Source organism: Zosterops lateralis (assembly GCF_965231275.1).
Source record: "Zosterops lateralis genome assembly, chromosome: 7".
NCBI lineage: Eukaryota > Metazoa > Chordata > Aves > Passeriformes > Zosteropidae > Zosterops > Zosterops lateralis.
Genome location: NC_139767.1, coordinates 3,071,262 through 3,097,938, shown reverse-complemented (window position 1 = coordinate 3,097,938; position 26,677 = coordinate 3,071,262). Strand labels below are relative to the sequence as shown.

At 40.9% G+C, this 26,677-nt stretch overlaps 1 protein-coding gene across 1 annotated transcript in view; it reads right to left on the bottom strand.

Annotated features, from left to right (window-relative positions):
* Positions 1 to 2,917: 2,917 nt before the first annotated feature.
* Positions 2,918 to 26,677, bottom strand: part of BARD1 (BRCA1 associated RING domain 1) — a gene marked incomplete at both ends in the record, with an annotated part of 39,006 nt that continues 15,246 nt past the window's right edge. The window contains 7 exons of the mRNA XM_083865510.1: positions 2,918 to 3,247; positions 3,916 to 4,013; positions 12,777 to 12,869; positions 13,904 to 14,039; positions 14,974 to 15,082; positions 22,346 to 22,518; positions 23,205 to 23,285. Coding sequence (XP_083721636.1) covers positions 2,918 to 3,247; positions 3,916 to 4,013; positions 12,777 to 12,869; positions 13,904 to 14,039; positions 14,974 to 15,082; positions 22,346 to 22,518; positions 23,205 to 23,285 — 1,020 coding nt within the window. The remainder of the gene's footprint in view (positions 3,248 to 3,915; positions 4,014 to 12,776; positions 12,870 to 13,903; positions 14,040 to 14,973; positions 15,083 to 22,345; positions 22,519 to 23,204; positions 23,286 to 26,677) is intronic.

Here is a 26,677-nt window from a genome sequence, read left to right as displayed (position 1 = left end):
TGGATTCCCAGAGGAGCAGAGCTACCAGACCTTTCTACAGGATCACTGCTTCAGGAAGAGCACCTCATCTGGACTGCTACCACCATCCTGCTCAGGTTGTATTCTGACTCTGTCAGTGATCCTTTGTGTTATTGTATTTATTTTATTTTACTTTTACCTTTTTACCTTTCTTCTTATTAAATTATATCTCTGACTTGGAGCCTCTCATTCATTTTGCTTTCAAACCACAACAGGGTGGAATGAGATGAGCTTTGGGGTCTCTTCCAGCCCAAGGCACTCTGTGATGCACAGTATCAATAAAAATATCTATAATCCTGAATTCAAGCCTTAGACTTCTATCTGTTCACATGAAGCAATGACCACTAGATGATCTTTAAGGTCCCTTCCAACCCAAACCATTCTTTATTTCTATGAACTGCCCCAATCATGAGTGCACACTAAGTACATGCAGATTAGCAGGAGAACACTAACATAAATTCATGTTACAGCTTAGGTTCTTTATTAACCTTTAATAGATTTTCTCTGATGAACTCATCTACTCACTGCTTCTGACTATGCCAGGCTACTTATGGCCATCAGGACCACAAGTCTCTCACACTTCCTGAAATACCTTTTCAATTTTCAGCCTGCCTCCAGGTACTTTCCTTTAGTGCACCCTGGGGTTTAGACTAGAAGAGACAGTGAGAAATGATCCCTACACACTCCTTACCTTGCCTTAGGAGCCAAACTCCATCCAGTGGATTAAGGGACTCGCTCCATCCTTACTACAAGGCTCTTTTATGAGGTGCTATCTCTGTGCTCTTTTAACAATGAGCAAGAGCAAATTAAGCAGGGTCTGTGTCACTGACGTCTAAGGTTTGTGTACTTGCAGTGCTTCAGTGTTGTTTGGCACCTGCTGTAGCTCTGGCATCAAAGGCTCCTGTGAGGCTCTGCATAGCTACATCTGCATAAGCTGGTCACACTATGAATTCCTGCACAGACCTGAAGCAGATGGGCCAGAGATAATCCTGGGTAAGGGTCAGTGTGATATGGAGTGATTCTTAATGTGAGTGGAGAGAAACACTGCTCGATAACACAACTGTGTTCAAGGGAACAAGGAGGAGGTTCAGAGCATGGCTTAAAAAACCCCTAAACATTCATGGCAATTTTCTAACTGAGTTTCTCTGCATCTGCCAAGGAACAATGGCTTTTAAAATGTGTAAGAATGTTGCCTCTTTAGGACATAGAGCAGGATTACTGATGGGTCAAATTTCTTCCAGGTACAGGGCAGAAAAGCTCCATTCTTAAGAACTTTGCAGAGATTCACTGCTGCTTTTGCAAAGAACACTGCATTAGGTATATTGATGTGCTATGAAATGCCAAGTTAAAATGTGCTATAACTGTTAAGACAAATACCCACACCTACACAGTATTGACTGGGTACCTCATTCTCTGCCAGCCTTTATCTGCACAAAACCCCAAACCACATTAATCCCATGGGCTGCTCCATTATTTATGAGCCCCGCATTTAGTGAAAAGCAATGACTCGGTCTAGCATAAGTGATAAGATTAAGATACTCCAGCTACTCCAATCTAGCAGATACTATTGAAAACTGTACCTGTTCTACCTGCTGTGAATAGCTCTAAGGGTTCTACAGGGCACAGGATCTCCAGCAGCAATGGTTACTGAAAACAGCTCTCCTCCTCTGCAAAAGCAGCTCTTGGTGTGACACACCATCTCCACAGCTGTACTGAGCTCACAGAAAAGTGCTTTTATTTACCTGTTGAGATATGTATGGGATATGCACTTACTCTGCAGCCAAGCTCGTGCAACAGATGTTTCAAAGTTACTGCACACAAAAAAGTTTCAGTATTACAAACAACACAAAACTTGTGCACTACCCCAGAACCATCATTCTTATTGTGTATTATTCCAAACCACCATTTCTCAATTACAAATTGATAAGCTAAGATACAAAACATTACATAAGAGCACAGAGTGAGGGCGTAAGATTCTGACAATAACTTATGAGCCATTATGAGAAATATTGCAACAAATACAAAATATTCAAACATTGATCCAGTGCAGCCACCTCTTTAGGTACAACTGTATAAACTGAAGCACAACACTTTTGTGATCACTTTTTTTTTCTCTTTAAAGTAGCCATGACAGCAACCATCCAAATTTACAAGAATATTTATTAGCAATTAAATAAGGATCTCAATGCTTAAAAGCCTTCAGAAAATAAAACTGAATTCTAGTTACATGCTTACAAGCATGAATGAGGACAGAAGTGAGTAAAGCATCAATCTTTTTTACAAATAAGCAAATTTTAGACCAAGATTTTTAAATGCAGTGTTCTCAAAAGTGTCTGATTCCAGATGAATTCAGGCCATTTATTTAAGTCCCCCATGCCAACAATTTCCAGCAAAATTCAATTGTAAAAAGCTCTAATAAATGTCACTTGTCACCTGACATGCCTGCACAGGTTCAAATGCATGGAGTCCTTTTTTTAAAAAAAATACAAATTCTAGCCTGGGAAATCTTGATAAATACAGTAGATCCTTATCAACGGATGTTAAACACAACATAAATGGGGTCATGCTCAATTGCCTACAAAGGGCCGGTTCAAATCAAGAAAGCAAAAGGTTTCATTTTGCAAAATCCCAGTTACAAAATGTCAGTGATTATTTATTAAACATTTATTAAGTTCAATGCAAAAATAATGCATATTAAATAAGCTAAGGCTCACTTTTCATTCTTCTCCTCCAGTGTATGTTAATTTATTCCAGCATATCAGTCACCTTAGTAAAACTCACTTAAATGCTCAAAGCTCTCCTGAATCCAAAACAGGAATCACAGCTTCAGAGCAGCTTGCCAGAGCGTCCCAGATGGAGCCCATTTGCAAGCCTTGCTCTGGGGACTGCTATTTGACATTCATTTCACAGGCAGGAGCTGAAATGACATCACACAGGCAATGAGCCAGCTGGAGGGGGCCATCCACACCTTGCCCTGCCGGATTTTCTCCGGCTGGAACTTGGAAGCCACGTCATAGATGACGTACTGAGTGCAGTGCCTCTGGTCAGAGGTGGGATCTGCATGGTAGGCCACCGTGTTGATGGTCTGTGTCACGTCACTGTCTGGTTTGGGCTGCCTCACCAGGATCTGGCCACCTGCTGCTTTCACCAGCTCCAGCAGATCACTCTTCTGGTGCTGTTTGAAAGGTCCCAAGAAATAGAAATAGCATCCATCAAACAACTTAGGCAGCTGTGTGGAAGAAAAAGAAACAAGCATGAACACAGGACTTCACAAGTGAACAGAGAAGAAAAAGGGGAAAGGAAAAATCAGAGCATACAATTTAAAATAATCACCACTGGAAACTAGAACAGTAACTTAACATGCAAGGTTCTCGGGGTAAGTGTGCAATCAAGAAAGGCTTGTTTATGTGGTAAATTCTTGCTTCTGTTTAAATACTTTCCAGCACAACAGGGTTTGAACTATGAGTTAGGAATATTTACAGCGACTGTTACAATGCAGTTAATAAATTCTCCAGTGTAATCCAGCAAGTAACCGGGAATGAATGCAGTTAAATGTAAAAAAGGCCCTAAGTGGAAACAAATAGCAATAAAACCGTTTCTTTTTCAGAATTACGTTATAAGAGAAAGTTGAAACACATCACTTCCTGTCCCACCAGGTGTGATACAGAGAGTGCAATACAGCCTTCCCCTGACAAGGTTACAGCAACATCTCCGCTAATGGAGAAAAACGACAGCTTTATGGGTGTTCACGGTTCTTTAGATCACCTTGCACATAATCAAATTTTCTGTACAAGACACATTAAAATTTTACATCTCCTGCACCTCTGCGTGTGGCAAAGGGCAGAGCTGCCCAGCCCCAGGTCATTAATCCAGGCTGTGAGGAGCAGTAAAACCCACCAGCTGCTCCCGGTTGAGCCGCCCTCGCCGTGGGCCACCTTGGACTTCATACTTCTCCTCTTGCTCTCGAGCTGAGCTCTGAAGACAGGCTTTTACCCCTACAAAACCACAGGAAGGGAGGCAAAAATTAGACACCCCAGGCTTTAAGAGAGGCTTGCAGGTCATTTTAGGGACTGAAGAGTTGTGCTAGGATGAAATTATTACAATGCAAGAGATTCATTCCATTCACACAGCACCAAAGCCTGTGTGCTTTAGCAATTTGCTTTTAAAACCCGAAAAAATTTACAACAGTTGCCTGAAGATGCAAGAAGTGATATGGCACTAAAATCAGTGCTATAAACACCAGGAATTATTAGCTCTTCCTCTTACCCTCTAAAGGTCAACCACTTAATGTCAAATGTCAAACTGCTGATGGCTGGGAAGCTCAAAGGCAGCGTGCGGAGCCAACACGGCAGTTATGAAATGGACACAATTGCCTGATAAAGAGCAATTACAAGGCAAGCACAAAGCTGCTTCTGAGCAGACACGGCCTCAAAGAACAAATCAGATGGGATTTCAAGGTCTCCAGGATCAGCACGAACTGGAGATTTATGCTGGGGTTTAACAGTGGCATTCGTTTCTGTTAGCACTGCCTGCATAATGAGATTGTCTTTTAGAGTCAACATGTTTTTACCTTGTTTTAAGGCCGGTTATTTTTTCCAATGGAGAAAGCACTGATGGTAATACATTGCTAACGTCCATAAAATGGACTGCCTGACCTCACTGCGGGGAGAGGAATTGCTGTGGTCACCCACTCAAGGATGGAACATTTTGCCTGCATGTACATTGCAGTCATTAATAAGAATTACCCAGGAAAAAGTTTGTGAAGCTGATTTTGAAAAGGATTCCAGGAGGATTTACAATGTGGCCGAGGCTGTAACTTTTACTGCACCTCACTCCTTGCACCCTGTTTCTAATTCAGGCAACTTATTTGGGGAAAATATTAAAATAGGAAACCCACAGTATATAAACTATAAACTGAACAAAATCAAAAGAGAACTGTGGGGGGTTGACCCTAAAAAGGAAGAAAAGCCCAAGGCTATGAAGAGAAATATCACTGACAACAGCACTTGGAGCCATGGCAGTAAGTAGCCAATGGACAGGAGTATCTGATCTGCAGAGATCTTGATAGAAACTCACAGTAATTTGCTGTCAGTTCATACAAGCTCACAAAATGCAATGGGAGTTCAACATTTTAGGTAGTAGAAGCCCTTCAATGTGCCTTCATCAAAAAAGATAAACCCCTACAGAAAATTACAACTGGCTGACTACTGTAGCAAATATTTCCCTCCCTGTGCAAGTATCAGATTGATTATTTGCACTTGTTCATTCCTTCAAGGAAAATTAACATGAACTAGAAGGGCAAACCTAGTCATGGATTTTCCAGAAAGGCAACTTACATATTCATTATTGATAACAGCAATGAATACTGATAACTTAATTTCAGTACTCATAACTCAAAAATAAATCTAAAAGCTATTTCACATTTTATTTATTTATTTTAAATCACCACAATTCAACAAGACTTCCTGTGCCAACGTGCCTCTAACTTACACTGCTGTTCTTTCCCTCAAAGGAAATACAGATATTAATGGATGCCACTTGCCATAATGGAAGAAGTCTCATCTAATTTAAGAATGGAACTGTCCATTCACTAAGAGCATGTTTTATTTCAATCTACCATCAAAAGCTTGATTTCAAGGACTTTCACTACAGAGATGAGGTTTTTATACAATAAGTACATCACAAATTGAGCATCCAGTGCCAGCATCAGTAAATGAAGCAAATGTGATACAAAAGTAATAAAAGACTGAATGAACACAAAAGACTACAATGTCTTTTTGAAGTGCTGCTTGCCTGAAAAAAAAAATGAAATCAGGGAAGTGACTAATGTTAGTGTGATGTCACAGAATGCAAAATCAGTGAGGTCTGTCTTGCAGACATACCTCAGTCCATTTCACAGTGCCAGCTCCTCTGAGGAGCCTCAGAGTTCATTGTCACACATAATCACAATCCTCCAAGAGGGCCACAAGAGAGACTCACCCCCCTGTGTGCTGTTCTCACTGTGCCCACCAGAAACACAAGGCAGACATCTGTTTCCTGGAGAAACTGGGAACATGCAAACAGCCCAGTGTCTGCACGATCAGCATTCTCATTAGTTTTAACTTTTCCTTCCCAGCTAGAAACAGGCCAGATCTGTGTCTTAACAGGTTTATGACACAAAAGCTTGTGTTTTCCACACAGCATAAAAAGCCAAGAGCATAAATCCTCAGTGCCCAGGTATCTTCCTTCAGTATAAGTATTATAAGAGGTGACAGTTAGGCCTACACACACACCTTCATGGAGCAACAGATCCTCTGGGCTTTTTTGGTGATGGAAAAATGGAAAAATAGTACATTTTCAATTACTGAACATATTTTTCATACAAGATCTAGAAGGAGAACTTGCTCTGACACATGGGTGTCAGTACCAACCAGTGTTTGAGGCAGGTGCTTACAACACTGAGGGGAACAGTCAAGGATTATCTATCCATGGAGGAAGAATTCCTGACTAGAAGAAGGAAAGCAAAATAATGTAAGCAATGGAGATCAGTATGGCCTGTAACTGCAGATTTTGTTCAGACTGATTTGCTGCCAAGTGGCTCCTTTCTCTTCAATGATTCCTGCTTGCCACAGATTTTGTATTAAAGAATTAAAGAAGTCAAATATCAGAAGAAAAAAATAACAAAAGGAAAACATGCCCCTGGTTCTCATATTTGAGATAAAATGACAGAGGGCTCAAGCTGTTTTTCTACCTAATTCAATATCCACGTGTCTAAACAAAAGGTTATTTTCCTGTTCTTTTCTCCCACCCTCCACACAAAACAGTGTCAAGCCACCACTTGCTTCTACATCTCTAAATCTCCATTAAGATTTTCAGGTGCAGTGAATCCTGATGGATGCAATAGCCCAAGTGAGGTTCTCAAAGACAGCACCATCAGCTCTGGCTGTGTTATGGTGTCATTTGGAAGCAGCAGGAATGTACAAGTTTTACCATTCTTCCAGGGGATGGTACAACCACAACAAGATGATCTTGTGCTAAAAACAATAATCCCAATTTCTCACTTGAGAGTAGGGATGCAAACAGAAGGTTACACCACAATGCAGGCCCTTCCAACCTGGGGTATTTTTTTTACTGCTAGGGATTTTATTTTCAGTGAGAACTGAGTGTTGAGTCTATTCTGTATAGCCCAGGTCTTTTCCTTCAGAAGCATTATTAATTTTAAAGCTGCTAATGTGTAAAAGTGGCTGGATAACAAGGCAGTTCCCTTTTAATGGTCTTTCATCCAACTCAGTGTCATCCTGATTAAGAAGACATATAAAAGGAAATAAAACTCCATAGTTTACTCTCAGGTATATCAGTCTGCTACTTTTACAGAAACTTTTCCAGAAGCTCTTTTGACCTTACATCACTGAAGTCAATAATCCCCCTTTGATTTCAAAGAGGAGCCATGTTTAATTAACTCTCAAAATTCCTGAGCTCAAACTCTCATTTATTTAGCACTATACTGAAAAGCCACCAGTGAGAACCTGTGGCAAGGCACTGGTCAGAGGAATGGATTGAAAAAAAGAATTGCTATTGGAAACTGAGATGGACACCTTAAGTACTTATGCAAAAAAAAAAAAAAAAAAAAAAAAGTTCAGAACAGGACTGAATCTCAGAAGGACAAGGACAGCCCTAAAGAAGTTTTCTGAAAATGGAAGGGAACCTAAACTTACTTTTGAGAGGACACCTGTAATTTTAGGAGGAGGCAGAGATCACTGTTGTGTTGTTTTCCTCCACACATTCACAATCTGCATTCTTGACCAGCAAGCCTGACTAAAAATCTAAACACAACTAAAAATGTCCTATTCTAACATAAGACCATTCAACTTGGGTCTCAGCCAATCTGGATTTAGTCCTTAACACTACTGCCAGTAAGAGCTGTGGACCATCTAAGTTTGAGGCTGTTCAGGTGATAATTACAACTATGTGTTAATGGCCCTTCAGCTGATTTCACACCTGCAAGTTTTAGGTACAAACAAGGTCATTTGCACCAAATTTCAGCAAAACCCAAGCCTGCATTAAAGTCCCTGGAAAACATGGCAGAAAGAAGTTTTAGCTTAATGCATCCACATTTAGCTTGGTGCCACATTTGGCAAGCAGAGCACTGCTCATTTTTTTTTTCCCTGATTAACAAGACCAGTAAAGCCTCACTACTTACACTGACCCTGATTACCTCACTGAGCAGCTGCCGCTGCCTTCTCACCCTGGAGATCTAAGGAGCAAGCAGGTTAACAGCGTGTCCACTCTAATTGACCTTTGATACAAGTGCAGCTGCTAGGACTGGAAATAAAATAAATCCTTATTTGCAAAATTTAAGATCAGAGTCCTCTAATCCTTATTCATGTAAGTCTTATTGGTTTGTAATGAAACTAACTGCATCAGCAAAAACAATTTGAAGAGGATGAAGTACAAAAAGAACCTGGTTGCCAAGAACAAGTTGTAATCACCCACAGATACCCAGGGGTATCTCTCAATAACTCAATTAGCCTTAGTGGAGTTTTGTCGGATTTACATTAATAAAGCAGAGAGCAGGGGTTAGTCCCAAAAATCTCACAGAATGGCTAAAAGTCATTTAGGAATATATGATGGCAACAAAGAAGATTAAATACTACACATCCAAGATCCAGTAGAGCCTGCAACTGATATTTCCTTAGTTCAGCTGCACTGGGTTTTAAAACTTACATGCAGATCAAGTAAAGCCTGGTGGGATTTTTTTTTTTTCTAGAAAAGGAAGAAATCTAGACTGAGAGAAAGCTTTAGGGGAATTTGGCATGGCTGGCATCAATTTGTTTTCATAAACAGCCTTACTGGCCTCCACTACAGCAAAGAATTTTTACAGTGTCTCTTATATGCTTATAAAGTGACTTCAGGCACAGAGACTTCCATGGAGTGAGGTAGAGATCCCATTGGTGAAACAAGAGCAGTCTGTTTTCTCATCACATGCAAATGACACAAGACCTGAAGAGACTGAAGTGCATCTGCTTAAGAAGGGTGGTTTACAAGTTAATCCACGTGGTATTTATTGAACACGATGGAACAAATGCTTAGGAAGCCCTGAAACATTCCCAGAAGCTGGGAGCATGTGAGTTGAAACTGATTCCTTCACTTGGAGCCCCAGGTGTCCTGTCTTCTTTGAAACAAAAACCCCACTGCTGGCCAGAGCTGTTTTCTAGAGTGATCAAAGTGACTGGAGGGAGCTCTTCCTCAGGTCAGGTTAAATTCCCCCAGGAGTGCTCAATCTCTGCATCCCACCACAGGCTTTTTAATGGGTGAGGTTGTGTTCTTCATCTTCTTCCTTACAAAGGGCTTCCTTAATGCAACGTTTGCTCCAAACCAGAAGCAAGCTGGAACAAAGGACTCCACAAATATGGAAAACTTAGTGCCTGGATGGCACAGAACAGAGAGAGCTCTGGAAACATCAAGGATTTCCTTTTCTTCTAGACCTTATTTCAAACCAGCCCACTTCCAATCTCTGCAGACACCACACTGAAGATACTCTCTCACCCATTTTCTCCTCTGCAAACCCCAGGAGCTGCACAGAGTAAAACTGTGAGCTCCTTTCCAGCAGGTGCAGACACTCTGGCAGTGCAGAAGTCCAGCCCCTGCTGGTTTGAAGCACTGCCCTCAGCTGCACACTCAGCACAACCAGAAGCTGCACTCTGGAGAGTTCTAAAGCCTCTCAGAGCTGAGTCCTTTTGTAGGAGGCAGCTGAGCTAAGTTTCCAAGTGTAAAAAGAGCACGAAACTCCAGTGATCAAAAGTTTGGGGTGTTTCAAGGAGGGAAGGCTTTGCTGAGAATCAGCCAGTTACCTAAAAGATGCTAGTGCATGAAAGGGAGACAGTCCAGCCTGAGGAGCAGTCAGCTCAAGCAGCTTTGCACTCCTCCTCTGCTTTAATAGCCCAAACAAGGATGGGCATAGAAAATTCAGAAATATGTTTTCACCTTGATATGTCAGTCATGCAGTCCCCTAGCTCTTCCAGTCAACTCCCTGTTGTTGTGAGTCCTTACAGGAAAAGCAGTTTTTTCTGCCTCCTTATAATGATCAGAGCTGAATCATTGCTGCTGCTCCAGGTAAGCAAAGCAGAGGAAGGAATAAGCAATCAGATGCTTAGAATTCTACCAGACACTTCACTGCCAGGACTGACACAAGCTTGTTTCAATGCATATCATTACTGAGATCATTTTTCATTCCCTGCTTTAACAGATGACAATAACTTTAAGGAAAAAAAAACAAGCTGAAAAGCTATTAAAGACTTCTGCTGGTTTTAATTACACTGTTCTATGCTCCACATAAAGCTCAGAGGAAATACAGTGATACTTGAATCTTTGTCTCAGCCCACTTGCAGAAGGATAATGACTCGCCACTTCGTGCCCTATTACCATCCCAGAAATAATAAAGGCAATAAAATAATGGAACCAGTGAAAGATATGGCCAAGGGCAAGGAGCACTGTGGCAACACTGCCTCAATTGAATTCTGTGCTGCCTTGGAAGTGGATGTACTGCTGACAGTGTGTTATATACAGAAAAGGTGGGAAAGCAACCAGTAACACAAAATTTTTCTTCTGGGAAGATCCAATATTGCTCAGTGGTGACATCCTTTCATCCCAATTCCCCAGCTGAAGACAAAAGGGAACCCCAGAACTGAGGATACGAACTTCAGTCTTGGTTCTCCAACACTCTGCAGGAAAATTCCACATTCCTTCTCTATTAAAATGAATGGATGCTGGATCTGTGTGTACAGACACATGGAAACAGGAGTACCACAGAATCACCCAAGACAAGCAAACTGCTTTTACAGGAGAAAGATTCACAGTCTGCTGCAACACAAGAGTTAACAGAAGAGACTCTCAAATGAAATACTGCTTTTGCAAGCTTGTGATGTTTTTTAAGAAGTGGTATAATGTGTAGGCTATAAATATAACTTTAGGGATAGCAGTCAAATGCAGCTTACCTTGTAGTAAAAACAATTCAAACACTCCCTTATGCATAGTCAGCATTTCATTAAGTGCCTCACTGAGCTTTGTTTTTTCAAATATTTTAGGGAATTTTTTCAACATGAATTCACTTAAAGTGAATGGCTTAGAACATTGAACCGTAAACAACTTCTTAAATTTATTATATAACCAGAACATGCATATAGTTTTGGAAGTTTATTTGCATCACAGTTAAGGAAACTTATCCAAATAGAAGTCAAAAAGACACGATAAATGGAAATTAAAAAGAAAAGCAAGGACCTCTTTTTCCTAGACAAATGTTCCATCAGCAGGAGCCCCATTATTTGTTATAACAATCTTTAACTTGTAATGACTCTGAAGAAGACTGATAACAGACTGGTGGGAACAGATGGAGTGGTGCTGTTAATTATAGGCACTTAGCTGCATCAGACCCCATGAGTTATTGCTCACATTTCCCACTAGGGAGGAGAATCACTCGCTTTTAAGTAGTATGTTGCTTACTAAGCTGGGAGCATTAGCAGCCAGGATTGTACTAATCAGTACCAACAACATAAAATAAAACTCAACTGTGAAAAAAACCCATAAAAATATTCCCTGAATAACCCCTCGACTATTTATTTTATTTATTTTTTTTCTTTTCTAATCATTTCTAAATATGCAAGTTCTTCCATGAAGATTTAAATTCCAGTCTCACTAATGAAATCTGTCCCTACCACTCAGAAGTTTTCTAAGCATCTGACTAGCAGGAAGATGAAATGAAATAAAGGAAGCACATGGGACAGAATGTATGCAAACCTTCTGGGCTGAGTGAAGCCAAGAATATGCCAAAGGATTCAACACAGAAACAGGGTCTTCAGTCTTAGAAAGAAAAACAAAAGCATGCAACAAACTGTCTGAGAAGCCAAATGAACACCCTGAGTCCAGTGTTCAACCTGATGCTGTGCTTTAGTTTGCAGCTTCTGAGGCTTTGCAATGTCTTCATAAACTTTAAGAAAATCCAGACTATTAAAGAATCCTTATGTTCTGATGTTTAGTCACACAACGGAAAACTGGAATGAAATCTGTCAGTAAGTTTTCCACGGGAAATTAACTCATTTATAGTGTACTTATTAGCTAAAGGGACTTAGCCATAAAGGTCAAGGGGAAGAAGATGGGTTTTGCAACTACTGAAGAAATATATCAGAAAAAATAAATTAAAACCTCAAAATTTGTGGTCTAAGTCCACAGAACAGCTGTATAAAAAAGCATGCACTGTATAAACATGAATTACAGACTGCATAAAACATGACTTGCATGCTAACTTGGGTTAGAAGTTACAGCCTTCAATAGATCTGAGCTTGCATGTAAACATAAGCTCACTTCCCACAGCCCTTGAGCACATACCCCAAGCAAGCCAAAGTCTCCTCTCAATTTCAATGCAAACTGCTCATAACAAATCCTAGAATTCAATAAAATCCTTCCTTCTCTCCCAGGGAACCTTCCATCATCTTCCAAATCAGTCTTAATGTAGCAATGAAGAAACGCACTCCCTACTGATACTTAGGCTGTGACCTATCCAACACACCCAAAGATGAAATGCATTCATTTACCAAGGAAGTAGCAGCTACATTTCATTAAATATATTCCATTAAATTTCTAGTCATTCATGAGATTTGAAAAGAATCCCTTGCACTTTGTGTGCAGTGATACCAGGGCAGTTGTTGAAAAAAACAAAGTTTCTCTGGAATCCCATCTACAATTTCTGGTTAAAAACCCCAAGGAGTCCCAGATTTAATACTTACATTCAAACTTGAGGACCCAACATCCAGTCAGAACAGCCATCATGCATTTGACAGTAGTTGGCATTGGAAGATTGGGGATAACAAGATGAGTTACTAGGAGAAAAATTACATCAGTAAAACTAAAGGCACAGGAAAATCAGAACCATGCTTGACTGAAAAGCAATCAATCATTATTTAAAGAATAAACAGACTATAATAATTTATCACCCACTCTTTCCAGCACAAGGAGGTGATTTTTGAGACTATGATCTGAGTTAGTAGAAGAGCTATTAGAAATTTTGTGGGTTTCAACATATACTTACTGTGAAAAAAGGAACTCATGGTTGTATAGTTCTACACTAACACTTAAATCTTTAGATGAGGCTCCAGTTTATAGCATAGCTTTTTTTTTTTTTTTTTTTTTTTCCCAATCCTTTTAGAGGTATATTTAACTCTGACAGGAAAGTTATCACAGCATCTCACTGCTTTAACACAAAGCTGACAGAACTCCACTCAAAATTCTGGAGTAGTAATCCAGAAGTGAAAGACCGTAGGGGGAAATTACCTTAGCAGTTTGTTCACAAGGACTCCAAAGAAAAACTAACAGGAGGGATTAAGATAATGCTCCTGTCCTCAAAGCGGGGAAAAGAACTCCAGCAAGTCCCATAATTTGGGTTCACCAATCTCAATGAAGAATAAAATCTGAAGGAAGGTAGCATGGGAGAAGACATGTAAATTTTCAGTCAATGCCATGCTCTTTTCTCAAGGCACCATTTGCCCAAGGCTCACTTCTGGAGAGTAAAAACTTTACAGGATGTCTCACACAAGCAGAGACCTTAAAGTTGGTAAAAGAGGTGTAAAGAGAAGAGGTCTCTGAGGAGACTTTGGGATCTTAAATAACAGACAATAAACTGCCAAACTGTGTCTCCCCCAGAAACTTCCTGCCTTGATAGCCAGACAAGCTTTTATATGTGTTTATATACATGCAAAACACACCATCACTCCACTACAGCTACAACTCAGGGATTTCAGGATCTGCACTTCCCAGGAGCAATAAAAAACCCTGCTGCAGGTAGTATCTTAAAGGATAAAGTGTACAACTGTAGTTACTTATATTTTGACAGAGACATTTCAACAAGGCTCCATACCTCTGCTGTTAAATTCAGTGCACCTCTGGGCCTTCAGGACTGTTGCTAATTTGTTCAGCAATTTCTGCTGCTCCACACTAAGATTGCTCCCCAGTATACCAAGGGGTCCATTTCTTGGCTGGCTGGAGCTCAGTACCTGCATGAACAGAAAATTCTGCAATAAGCTGAATATTTGGGAACATAAGGAATAAAACTTACTTACTGGACAGCTTTCTTTTTCAGGAATAAGCATTTTCACACACAATTCCTGGCAAGCTTAGAGGACAGGGTCCATGAATAAATCTCCATATAACAATTCAGCTCTACAGGAAAAAAAGCTTCACATTAGTCCTGGTCTATCTGCCAGAGTTTTTTTTTTTTTTTGGCCACTGGGTACCTTGTGACCTTAATGAGCAGGATCACTGCATGCTGTATAGGCTGGAGTAAATATGGGCTGCTTCTATCAGCCAGGTCAGCTTAATCCTCACTCATTAGGAAACAAAGCATTTCATAATGCAGTAACTTGTTAGGTCTGAGTACCTGATTCTGGTCACAAATCTTGAGAGGTCTTTGTCTAAAGCAGGAGAAAAACAAAAACCCCTAAACAATCTCCCAAGAGCTATTTTCTACTGCTGAGCTGATATTTTCGTTGTTGGACAAAGGATGGTAGTGGAACAGCCTTCTAAAGGCACACAAAAAGCATCTGGAACAAAGACTGCTGGCTGCTTACAGACAGTTTGGAAAGTAGAACAAATTTAGATATGCAGAAAAACAACATCAATAGGAAAGTTCAAGCTGTGATACTTGAGGAACAACACAGGCTCGTTCACCTATAATAAAACCACAATACAAGAAACATCTTTTGTCTTCCCAGATAAAGCTGCAACACAGAATGTCATAGCTTGTCAGTGTTCCACATACATCCTAGAAATACTGTCCAAGACAGCCTCCCAGCCTATTTTAAATCTCCCTGTAAAGCAGGTGATGTACTGTACTTACATCCAAGCCTTCGATATTTAAAGGAAGAACTCATGGCTTGTTGTTCTGTTAAAAAGCAAAACACAAAAACAAACCCACACAAAGACATTTACCTCGGAGGGCTGGTTAAGTGAAAATGATTCATTCTTCACTGGTAACATTAGCACAGATTTCATCCTTTCACTCTCTGCATAGTCCACAGGCCGCAGACCAAATCTATTACTGGCAAAACAAGCACAGATGGGTTTAAGTAAATAAAATGTGACTTGATTCCCAACTAACCAAGCATATTAGCTAGATAGCTTTCCCTCCCACTTTCTTATTAATATGTAATTTCAGCTAAAAGCACAAAGCTTCAAGTAAGAATTGCATCCAAGACAGATGGATACTGAATTACAAGCTGCTGCATTGGGCTGAGGAGTAAGGGATGCTCAGAGCAGAATGTTCAGTTAAATAAACCACAGTCCCTGTTAAACTGTTTCGAGATGCACTTTGATACCATTTGCAAGACCCAAAAATTTCAGCTTTAATCTTTCATTGCAGTCATATAACCAAGAAATGTATTTTTGGCTTATCCTTTTGCCATAAAAGACATGTCAGAAGACTCTCTGTAGTGTATTAAACATGGGAGCTTGATGTGGTTGTGCTTTTATGGGAAAAGCTATCTAATTCCTACCTGGGAACCACTTGCACTTCCAAAATCTGAGTATGCATCTCATTTTCCCTCAGTGCACTGTTCCACAGAACACATTATAGCCAATTCAGTCAGATTTTAGTTGGCTGGCCAATTTTGTTGAAAGCTATTGATTGTAGGTGGCACCTCATAGTTATTAGTTGTGCTTCCAGACTGATTTCCTCTTTTAGCACAGCTCAGACAGAGGTGATTGCTATAAACACATCAAGCTCAGCCACGGCTGAAATTTCTTTTTCACACAACTCTGCTGCTGCAGGACAGCAGTGAGGGGAGGAGAGCCCGAAATTGCAGACCAGGTATCATTGCCATTAGCAAACAGGAACCTGTGCCAGCACTCTGGGGAAATACTCTGCTTGCTTTGCCCTTTGTGAGAATAATGGCTGTTGCAGCTGATCCTCTCCTGCCCAACTCACGCAGCTCAGGCTCTCCAAAGGCACAATAAGAGCTCGTTATGGAGGGGAAGCTTGTCAGGAGAACAAAGCCCCTACTCGGTGTCTGAAACCTGCCAAGCTTAGTCATCAAGCCATGAAACATTTAAAGAGGTCACAAAACTACTGCAGCTTTGAAGAGCTCTCTCTTGGCCAGACATTCCTGTGCAAAGCAGGAATCCAGGAAGCTTTAGAGGGAATTCCACATAAAGCCATAACCCAATCCAGCTCAAATTATTAAGTCTCCACTCTGACTTTACTTTGGCCAGTGCTAAGCTGAAAGATCTCTCTGACCTCAGCATCCTTCTGTGCCCCTGGCTGAGGCATGCTCACTAACACAGCCCGTGGGGAAAACAACAACCCCCAAAAATCCCCCACAGAAGAGTGCAGGACAGTGTTTTGCAGTGTTACCAATCCCAAGCTCTCCTGTGCTGCTAATGAGCACAGTGCAGGCGTAACACAAACTCTGCAGCCTGAAGGATAATTGGTTAAATCTCTGCCCAGGCTTGGGAGTTGCAGCCCATTAAATATTGTCATGCTGTTCCTGCTTTGTCATGCATCATCAGGGTAGCTCTTGCCCTTTCCTTAAATAAGGCCAATATTCAACTCAAACTGCTGCAAGATAAAGTTCCTTTGAACAATGCATCCAGAGACAGGAGGAAATATATATTTATATCATCAAACACCCCCAAAATCACCTTTAGACTAGCTGGCTGACCTCTCACTGTGAGCCAAGCAGAGGGAGGAGATCCCTGCTTCTCAGTAGTAGAGATTTGGGAGTGCTTTTCCCTCCAAAGGCACAGTAAGGCTCTTGACTGTTGGAGAAAACTCATGAATGTTTACCATAGAGAAATACATAGTTAAATATAGAACTTTTTTTTTTTGCCAATTAAACTGCACAAATACAAGCTCCAGCTCCTCCTTCTGTATTCACTTACAATTTTTTCCTACAGTTTTAAGCTTGTTTCAGTTGCTTGTTACTAAAGGATTGTGACATGCTGTCCCATCATCATGCAGCATTGAAGAATGAAGGGCTCTTTATTACGTGTTAGGGTGGCATAGTTAATTGTGACAAACTATGGAGCTGAGGTCTGAAAATGGAACACCAGCACAAGAGATGGTTTAAGAGTTCAGAGTATTTGCAACTGAGCAGATTGCTGAGCTTAAGGAGAGTGGGAAAAATGTAGCTGAAACAGGAGTAAAGAGGGTTTACATAATAAAAAGCAATACAAGGAACACATCCTAACCACAGATTTTCAAGTAGGATAGGGTTGTCATTTACTTTTCAAAGAGAAAGGATGAAAACTATATTTGTACTTTTTTAGTAAGGCAGAGGAATGGGAAACAGAAGCTTTAGGGAAATGGTGCTCACATCCATCTTTATCCAACCCAGCTGAACAAGGGGAATCATCCACCTTGTCTAGAGTAAAAGATGAATTTTAATCCAAATTCAAAACCAAATGAGACATGCACATCACATCCACCCTAAGACACAAACAGTGTTCTCAGAAATACCAATAACTCTGTGCGCTCCTCCTACAAATCTGGGTTTGTTGGGAATGGGTCCAGTTCCAAACTTAGCAGGAAGACACAACTGTTTCTGCTAGAGGGAAATCAGTGAGCTGCTTAAGCTGGAATACAAGGTCCCCCAAGGCATCCTTTTTTCCTACCATAATGCAAGTAGGCATTCTGGAAGCTTTTTGTAAGCATCCCAGAGTCAGATGTACCCTTGGGGGCAAGCAGCCTCCTATTAGCCAGTCATCAAGCTGCTGAATAGTCAGTAGGGAGCCAGAACAAATCCACTCCAAGAGTAGAGTGGCTGTGCTGACAACAAAGAGGAGCCCAGTGAAGAGCAACTCAACCAAATCTTCTGACTTCCCATGAAATAATGCTTTGTAATCCTTTGTAATCAGGACTTTTCAGCTGCTCCACAAATCAGGTTTTGCCCCAGCCCCACAAAAGAGTCCAGCAGTGAATGGAAATCCTGCAGCCAGGTCTCAGTGCACTAGCCAATAACTCCCACATGAAAATCTCACTGGCTCAAGGCTCTCCAGGCAGCACCTGCATTTTCACAATGTGCTTACCAGAAACCTTTCCTGAGCCTGACAGAGGGAAGAAAACCTAATCTGTGTGGCCAGAAAGACCATATGAGATATCCAAACAGAGCCAGGATTTTAATTAACCCACTGTCAGCAGGAAGTTGAACACACTGTGTTGCACTTAGGCAGTAAAGATCTGCACTGTCTTACTCAGAATAAGGAGATAAAATGGTATCAGTGTCATGGCTCTGATGCCTCCTAGAATGACTGCAGGTTATAATCATTTTTGTCCCTGTGCCATTCATAATTCAGGACCATGGTCTACCCCTAAGCATTCCCACAGGTTTGCTCAGAGTCAGACTCACAACTACTACACCTAAAAATAATAGAGCAAGAGGACAGTTTTTACTAATGCTAAACTTATTGTGCATGAAGAACTGGAAAGACAGCCCATTTGAGTGAAAGCATTTAGGAAGTACTGTGAAATTGCAAATGCACAGATCTAATTTTTCAAATCACTTGGCTGGCTGTGAAGCAAAGACAGAATTCAAGCAGGTTGAAAAAAGCCATAAAAATAAAAATTAGTTATGTGTAGGAGATTAACTTAAAAAAATTAACAGGACCAGGAGGACAATTAATAGGTCCACTGGTCCATATAATATTTTCCATTCGTAGTTTGTATCTCTCCCAGGCAGTGAAAGCTTCAATGAAGTTGTGGATAACTGAAGTGCCACGACTATTAAATCTCACAGATTTCCAAAAAGAAATTTTGCCAAGGAATAAGGAAATCCCAGGATTAATTTCTGGCAGAAGAGGAAGCCGTCATCTGTTCTTGCTTGGTCCAAAAGATATGTGGCTACTTCCTGCTATGTGGAGCTACTCCTTAATGCACTACAAGTTAATGTGAAAGGAGAAAAACACAGCCTGCAAAGCACTTGGAATGTGCCCACGTGATGGGTCTGTGAATATCTGATATCTAAATCTGCAATAGCAAAGTCTCAGCTCTTTGGAGAGGGCTGTAGCTCAGCCACTGAGGTCTCTCAGGAAGCAGCTGTAGTTGCTTCCAGACAGATCCTCCATCTCTGCACAGACCAGTGGGTCTCACCTGCCCTTGGACCTGCTGCCAGTCATTACTGCACACCTTTAAAATAAATTTCACCTGCCACAACTGAGTATCATTGCTAAATTTCAAAACTACTCCTCTAAGCAGCCTGTTCAATGCAAGCTCTGGTTTTATTCCAGTAGATTAACTCTTCAACACACAAGGGACATTAAGACACAAAGCTAAGTTAATTCTACTGTTAAGACAGCAGCAAGACATCAGTCATTTCTGTGAGGTTTCATGGGATATATTTCATGGTGTCCCAAGAAACATTTGAATGCATTTGTCATGTTCACATTTCACTTAGCTTAGCTAAAGTAAAACACTTAAGTAACCACAGTGAACTAATCAAACTTTCCTCCCCGCTCCTGTGAGATAAAGAAGAATCACTTTATCCCATCACATTCAGGAGGGGCCTCTCCTTGGCTGAAAGTTAATTCCTTGTGAACCTGAAAAGCCTGCAAAAGGACTAGAAAAGGTTTTATACACCAAAGAAAGAAAAATAAAAAGTGAACTAAAATTAGACCAATTTATCCATTTGACATATCCATTTGAAATTGGTTTGGTATAGTCTTAATTCACACATTGCACACCTCTCCAGTTAAGGCACTCCTCAAAAAAATAAGCCTTGGAGATGCAAGTTCTACTCATCACTGCTCCAATTTCTACTGTAAAGAACCTAAAATAATAATGTGAAGGTGAGCATTAAGCACAAAGAGACCAATTATAACTAGCCATAATGAAATGAACTAGAATTGCCCCATTTTAGGTGATCAGCCTGTTCTCATTTCCTGTTTTTAAAACTGTGGTCTGCTGGTTTCAGGGATCTAGGAAAACAAAAAGTCAGTGAAGAAAAACAAGCTTCTTGTCAGATGTGATTCAATTATAAGGGTATCTGCATCCATTAGGAAAAAAAAAATTAACTAACCCTTCTATATGCCAGATATAGAGAGCCTACAGAAGATCTGGAAGCCTCAGTTATTCCAGGAGGGATGGACAGGACTGAATTTGTGCCACAGCACCCAGACAAATCACACAAAGATTAATGGCAGCTAAATTTGTTCTCACAGATTTGAACTGAACATTATCTACATTCAGTGAAAAGTTAAAGCAGGGCTTAAGGTTTATATAAATCTCCCCTTCCCTGATTAAAAAGCTTCTGTTTCAACAGAGTCATGTTTGCTCATGTAGAATGAGCTGAAAGAGGTTCAGCTTGACCTCTGTTTGTGTGAGCAGACACAGCAGAGACCAAGGCTAACAGAGCCCACTGCTGGCATTTGGAGCCTGGGCTGTGCAAAGCCACCAGAGCTGAAACCCTGCCACAGGCTCACAGCAGAGCTGCTGGCTGTGCTGTCAAACACCAGACACAAGTGCAAAGTGTCACACAACCAATTCCTCGTATTCAAGTGGCTTCAAAATCCCTGAAGCTGTCAGCTTTTCCAGGTGCACTGCTCCTTGCTGCTCAAGAACAAAGTGAAGATGAACAACTGATCCTTGTTTTACTTTTTCATGCTCAAGTCTTGAGAGCTTGTTGCTTTGTTTTGGCTTTGTCTTCTTGTTTTTTAAACTCTTAATATATTCAAGATTAGGACTTTATGAAAACCCTATGCCTTCCCACAAAGCACTTTAATTCTGTAAGCTTCAAGAGTGTGAATACTGAGAGCTGAAGTGATTAAGCTCATCTTGTTTATGCTTCTTCATGTGGCTGCCAAGGAAACTTGTATCATATGCTAGACTTCATCCTGTTGTGTTTCTATACACACACACACACCCCTATTGACAACTCTCACTGGACCCAAATTTATACACACAGGCCCTGGCACAACAACAGTACAACACCTAAAATTACATTTAGTGCCTGGAATACTAACAAGCTGCAGGGTCATTCATAGACAGAAAGATTCTTTAGCACCTCCTATACACAAATGCCAAAATGTTCAAGAGACTTAAATGTATAGAAGAGTCAACTGAAAATATTACTTAGGATTTTTTTGTTGTTGGGTTTTGTTTTGTTTGTTTTGGGGTTTTTTTTTTGTTTTGTTTTAATTAAAAAGCATACCAAGGTTGGTTTAGTGCTTTGATCCAGAAAGGCAAAATGAAAATTCCCAAATCTCAGCCTGTGTCTATGTCATTTGTGAAAACAGAGGAGACTGGAGCAAAATGCCTTCTGCTAGCAAGAAGTGTAGTAAAAGTAAAGAGACAAAAAACAGCTGTAGCAGTTCAAAACTCATCTAGCTCAGCATCTTAGAGCTGACAGCAGCTATAACAAGATGCCAACAGGAAAGTGTAAGATTAGGGTGAGCATATGTTGTTACTTTCCCAGTACAGTCTCTCCACAGCTATCTATGACTCAGGCATCCTCAGAAAAGCTTAGGACAAAGCCAAAAGGAAAAGAAACACCCACCTGGAAAAGGAGGATGTAAGCACAGCAGAGAACACATTTAACACCCACCCCCTCACTCCATACAAACCACATTCATCACCAGCTCTGCTTCATATTCACTCAACATCCACTCTGGATGCTGTGGCGTGGTCCTTTTAGTTAGTTTAGCTAGCTGAGGCAAAGAAGCTTCCTGGACTGTTTTTTTTTTCCTTTTTCTTAATACTGTTTAAATCTGCTCTGGACTTTTTTTTTTTTTTAAGTATTTTTTTACTTTATTTGGGTTCTGAATGTGTTTACATGGAAAGTTTTAGGTTATAGGATTAGGAAATTCTTTCAGGGTTTGGTTTATATTTTTTTTTCTTTACACTACTCAGAACTTTTTATACCTGGGCTTACTTCTAGGTTGTCGCTAGAGGACAGGAAATGAAGGACATGCAAGCAGTCAGCAGTCAGGGCAAGAAAAGAGGGCAGTTTATTTTCAACCTCAATTTATACAGATTCTGGACAACGACCAGGGATTAGAGGATGAGGTTGCCACCTCTCCAACCACACTGGTCAAACTAGAAGTCCATCAAGAGAGGAATGATAAACAATCTCTTTGTTAACCTGAAAGTCTGTGAGAAATTCCACTACAAAAATGCAAACATCAAAAGGCTGAGAAAGACCAGGGTGACAAGGAGCTACCACTCTTTCCACATTTTTTGTAAATTTCAGCCTTTACTCCTGACTAGTTATAAACTACACAGAGGAAGCTCACCAGACAAAATCCCAGTGAGGTAGCATTTGTAACATTCAAGGGGCACTGAGCACTTTCCAGAAGTGACTGCAACAGTACTCACACGGCGTCCCGGCAGGCCCCGTGCAGCAGCAGCAGCTCCACCACGGCCACGTGCCCGTTGCGGGCGGCGTCGTGCAGGGGGGAGTCGTTCTGGTAACCCGCCGTGTTCACCAGCGCCCGGTGCCGCAGCAGCAGCTCCACCACCGCCCTGTGCCCGTGGTTACACGCCTCGTGCTGGGGGGAGACACAGGGGGAGTCACAGGGGAACAAAACTCAGAGGAATAAAACTCAGGTGAACTCACAGGAGGACTCCTCATTCTCATTTAGAGCACTCTGCGGATGGCCAAGGGAAGATGATATGAGGACACTGCGTTACGTTCCTGACAGGAATTAATCTGGAACACAGCACTACCAAAAAGCCCCAAGAAGAACTGAACGAAGACTACAGGGAACAAGCCCCTCCAGATTACAGGCTACCAGGAATATTCTGTGGGAGAGGAAGAAATCATGATTGAAAAGAACCTTTTGTCTATTTTCTGTAATTCAATCGACTATTTTTTTCACTCCACTACTTGATACATTTCCAATCCACTGAGAACATTAGGAACCCATTAAACACAAACATTGTTTGGAATTGGTCATTTCTGAGTTATCCCAGCTGTATTTTCGGCGTTTGCAGAGTCCCAGGCTGATTGATTTTGTGGCCTGCCCTACACCTCAGCAAAGGAGAATGACACCTGGGCAGGTCAGTGGCTGCTGATGAATTCTTTTAACCTCCTTTACCATCACTTCTTCACTTTGTGTAATTCTCTGTCACCTAAATGTATGTGAAGGGAACTAAAATATCAGAGAGGAATGTCCAAAATGTCTTCAAAATCTGTTTCAAAGACAGATGAGGGAAAGAAGCCTTCAACACTCACCAGTGGTGTCCAGCCTGCATTATCTTTGACATTGGGATCTGCCCCATCCTTCAGCAGCTGCTCCACAGCTGCTAAGTCACCCTACAGAGGAAAAAAACAAACAGTTATGAAAAAGGGAAGAAGGAAATTCACAGATACAACACAGATTTGAGAGATGCCCAATTATAAATTCAGCTGCAATAAAAATGTAATGATACAAGCCTTCCATGTAGACACAGACAGGGCAACAAAAACTGATCGGAGACCACAGTTATTGCTGTTCATTTAGAACCATCCACACATTTTCACAAATACACATTTCTGGATAAAAACTATGTTTGTAAGAGATTTAATTCAAAATAAATGGAAAAGTTTGCACTAATTGCAATCTGTTCACTACAGTCAAACTGCAAGGATTAAAGTCAGGAACATTTATTGAGAATTTCCTCGTCCTTCAGACTGGATTTTTCTCAAGCTAATCTAAATAACTGGCTGAAAACATAGGTGAAATAAATTAATAAGCATAACAAGCTTCTAGAAATTGGTTTTCCACAAAAGGAAAATAGTTTTATTTAACACTGCAATTACTACTTTATGCTGAATCTCACTGACCCTTTCTCTGACAGTTATCTACCAAAAGAGTTTCCAATCATTTTTTGGAGAAATGCTGCATTCAGCCTTCACTGTAAGCAAGGAGGTGTGGAAAGGCTGGAAACTGATGCAGAGGCTAAGGAAAAGAGGCTGAATAGAGATGAGGCAAAGGAAGCAAAAGGGCAGAATTTGTGAACCCAAGGTTCTGACACCCTGAAAAGCAAAGCTGGTAAAATAAGACTGGAGCATATCCAGATGCAGCTATAAATAGATCAGGTGAAGGTGCCTGTGGAAGCTGAGGTAAGGAGATCTCTGCAGTGCAGGTCTCAATTCTTATTTGAGGCAAAATAGAAGTGTTTCAAGACCACTGCTGACACTTTGCCTGAACCAGGGTACAGTGATCCCAAACTAAGAGACTATTAATATGCAAACTGGTATGCAGCTCTCGCCAAGGCCAAATACACAATTAAAAAACCAACTGAAGGAGAGAGATTTAATCCATGATATACATCAATTCTAGTTCTCTTAAAGTAGTGGAAAGTCAACGAATTTCTAGGTGCTACTCACAGCATGTCTTAGAAAAGGTGAGAGAACATTATATTAAGCTTTAAATACAATAAAACAAACTTAATCCGATTTTGTTACCAAGAAACTCTTTGAAAAAACAGAACAGCTTTAATCTTCACTCTTTACTCAAGTTAGAAAACATATTAAGACAGACTGCTCTGCAAAAATAAATCCAGCAAGCAACTACTGTAAAGTCAAAATTCACCGAAATAATGCTGAGACTCACTGGCTTTACAACCGTCAAGCAAATTAACACATCCGAGATAAATTTCATGCATTATATTCACAATCTGGATGTCCCAGCAAAATGTTACCTTTCAAAACAATTAAAGGATTTTAGCAGCAGCATATTCCTCATGGTTGCAAGGTAACAGACACACATCAAACCTGAGAAGTTTTGCAGAGGCAGCCAAGACTCAGCAATAAGATCGTTCCCGATAGAGAGAACACACAATTATCCATAATGAGCGAGAGATGAGCTTATCATTCAAAGTTCAGTTTGCAAACATGTACTGCAAAGGGTTTGACATTTCAGGAGTACTGCTTTAAAGCAGGAAGCACAGCTAATAATTTGTGTGGGCATCAGATAACTATCACAGCTTTTCAGATCAGTTATGTGAGCACTGATTTGTAAAACATGGCTGTGGTTTCATCAAAGGAAACGTCACCGGTGCGGACGCCAGGACTGACAACGTCCCCCAACTTAAATCCAGGCCCACGTCAAAAATTAGAAAATTGGTGTTTTGCTGCTTACAGAGGATAAATATTGTCATCATGTCATCTGTAAATGCAACCTGCTCCCTACAACCAGCACCAAGCACTGAGAGTGACAGCAAGGAGGGAAAGCTGTCATGAGCTGAGCAGTGACTGGATGGGCGCTGCCAGTCAGGATTACAAGTGAGATGTTAACAAAACAGAGCCAGGAGAACGTGCCTTTTGTGTCCTCAGAGGCTCTTCAGTCAGTCACCATAATGTGAACATTTAGCTAAAATAAAGCAGAAGACTAAATTTCAAGTGGCAGATCATTAACAGGCATGTTATCAAGTCCCTCCTGCAAGCAAGGCCATAATCACAGAATCATTTTGGTTGGGAAAGACCTATGAGATCATCAAATCCAACCAGAGGTCCCTCTGACATTTGCCAGGATCCTCCTGAGGCTGATAACAGGTTTTGATGACAAGTCAAGCCAAATAACTGTGATCCAAGAGTAAAAAAACAAGTGGTTTGGTTATTTTTTACATTGGCCACTTCTATCAAAGCTGATGGAATTACTAACATTTACAAGCTAATAACTGCTTTGCTAAACTGTAAACAAGAAAGAGTAAGGACCATGTAGGTGCAAATCCCAGACACAAATACATCAGTTCCATCTCTTCCCTCCTTTCATTCCTTCTTCCTTCCAAGAGAGCAAAAGAAACTACACCTATTAGTACAGAATGACTAATTCCAACATGCTGCATGAAGATGTGCTTTGACTAATGCTGAAATTAATTTTGTACATTTAGTTCCTCGAGTATATTTGATGCAGCAGGAAAATCACCAGACACCACTAAGAAGCCACAACAAGGAGAGACCCTCTCAGCAGTCTGCAGCAACAGAGGGGAAACATTAAGTGGAGACACTTCTCCTTCAGAAAGGGAGAACAAGGCAAGCACCAGGTAGAAAAATGCTCCAACCACTAAGAATTCACAGGCAAGTGTTTATTTTGAAATCTAATTATCAAGGAAGGATTACATCCAGCTCTTGAAGAGGCGGAAGCCGCTGCCGAATGAAGAATTATCCATTCGGAACAAACAAAGCTCAGGACATTTCATGCTCATCACAAAGCTGAGCTGTAGTGACAAGGCAGCAAAGCCACGGGTTTGCTCTTCCCAGGAGCTGGGGAAACCGGAGAAGCAGGAAAGGCACTGGGGCCATCTGTTGGCAGAGCTGGAGCCCGCAGTAGATCAGACAGGGAGAGCATTGACACGGCTCTAGCACCTCCTCCTCCTCCCGAGGAGAATTTAGTTCCTGCAGCCACAGTTGGCGTGAGCCCAGAAAACCATCTCGACGTGGCTTACACGAGGTTGTTGGAGTTCTTTTTTCCTTTCCCTCAAGTCCCGAATTTAATACATATGGTTAAGAAATGCAAGTGTTCCTTCAGTCCTATTTTACAGGAGTTTTTTTTTTTTTCCATTCTGCCCTTTACAAATTCCATTAATCAAGGTATTTTTCACTGAAAAGTCAAATTACTACATAAATGAAAACATATTCTACCAGAAAACGTATTCTACCAGTTAAAGAGAGAGATCCAAAGAATTAGGGCATTACGTGAAGATGAAGCTAAAAACCTGCAC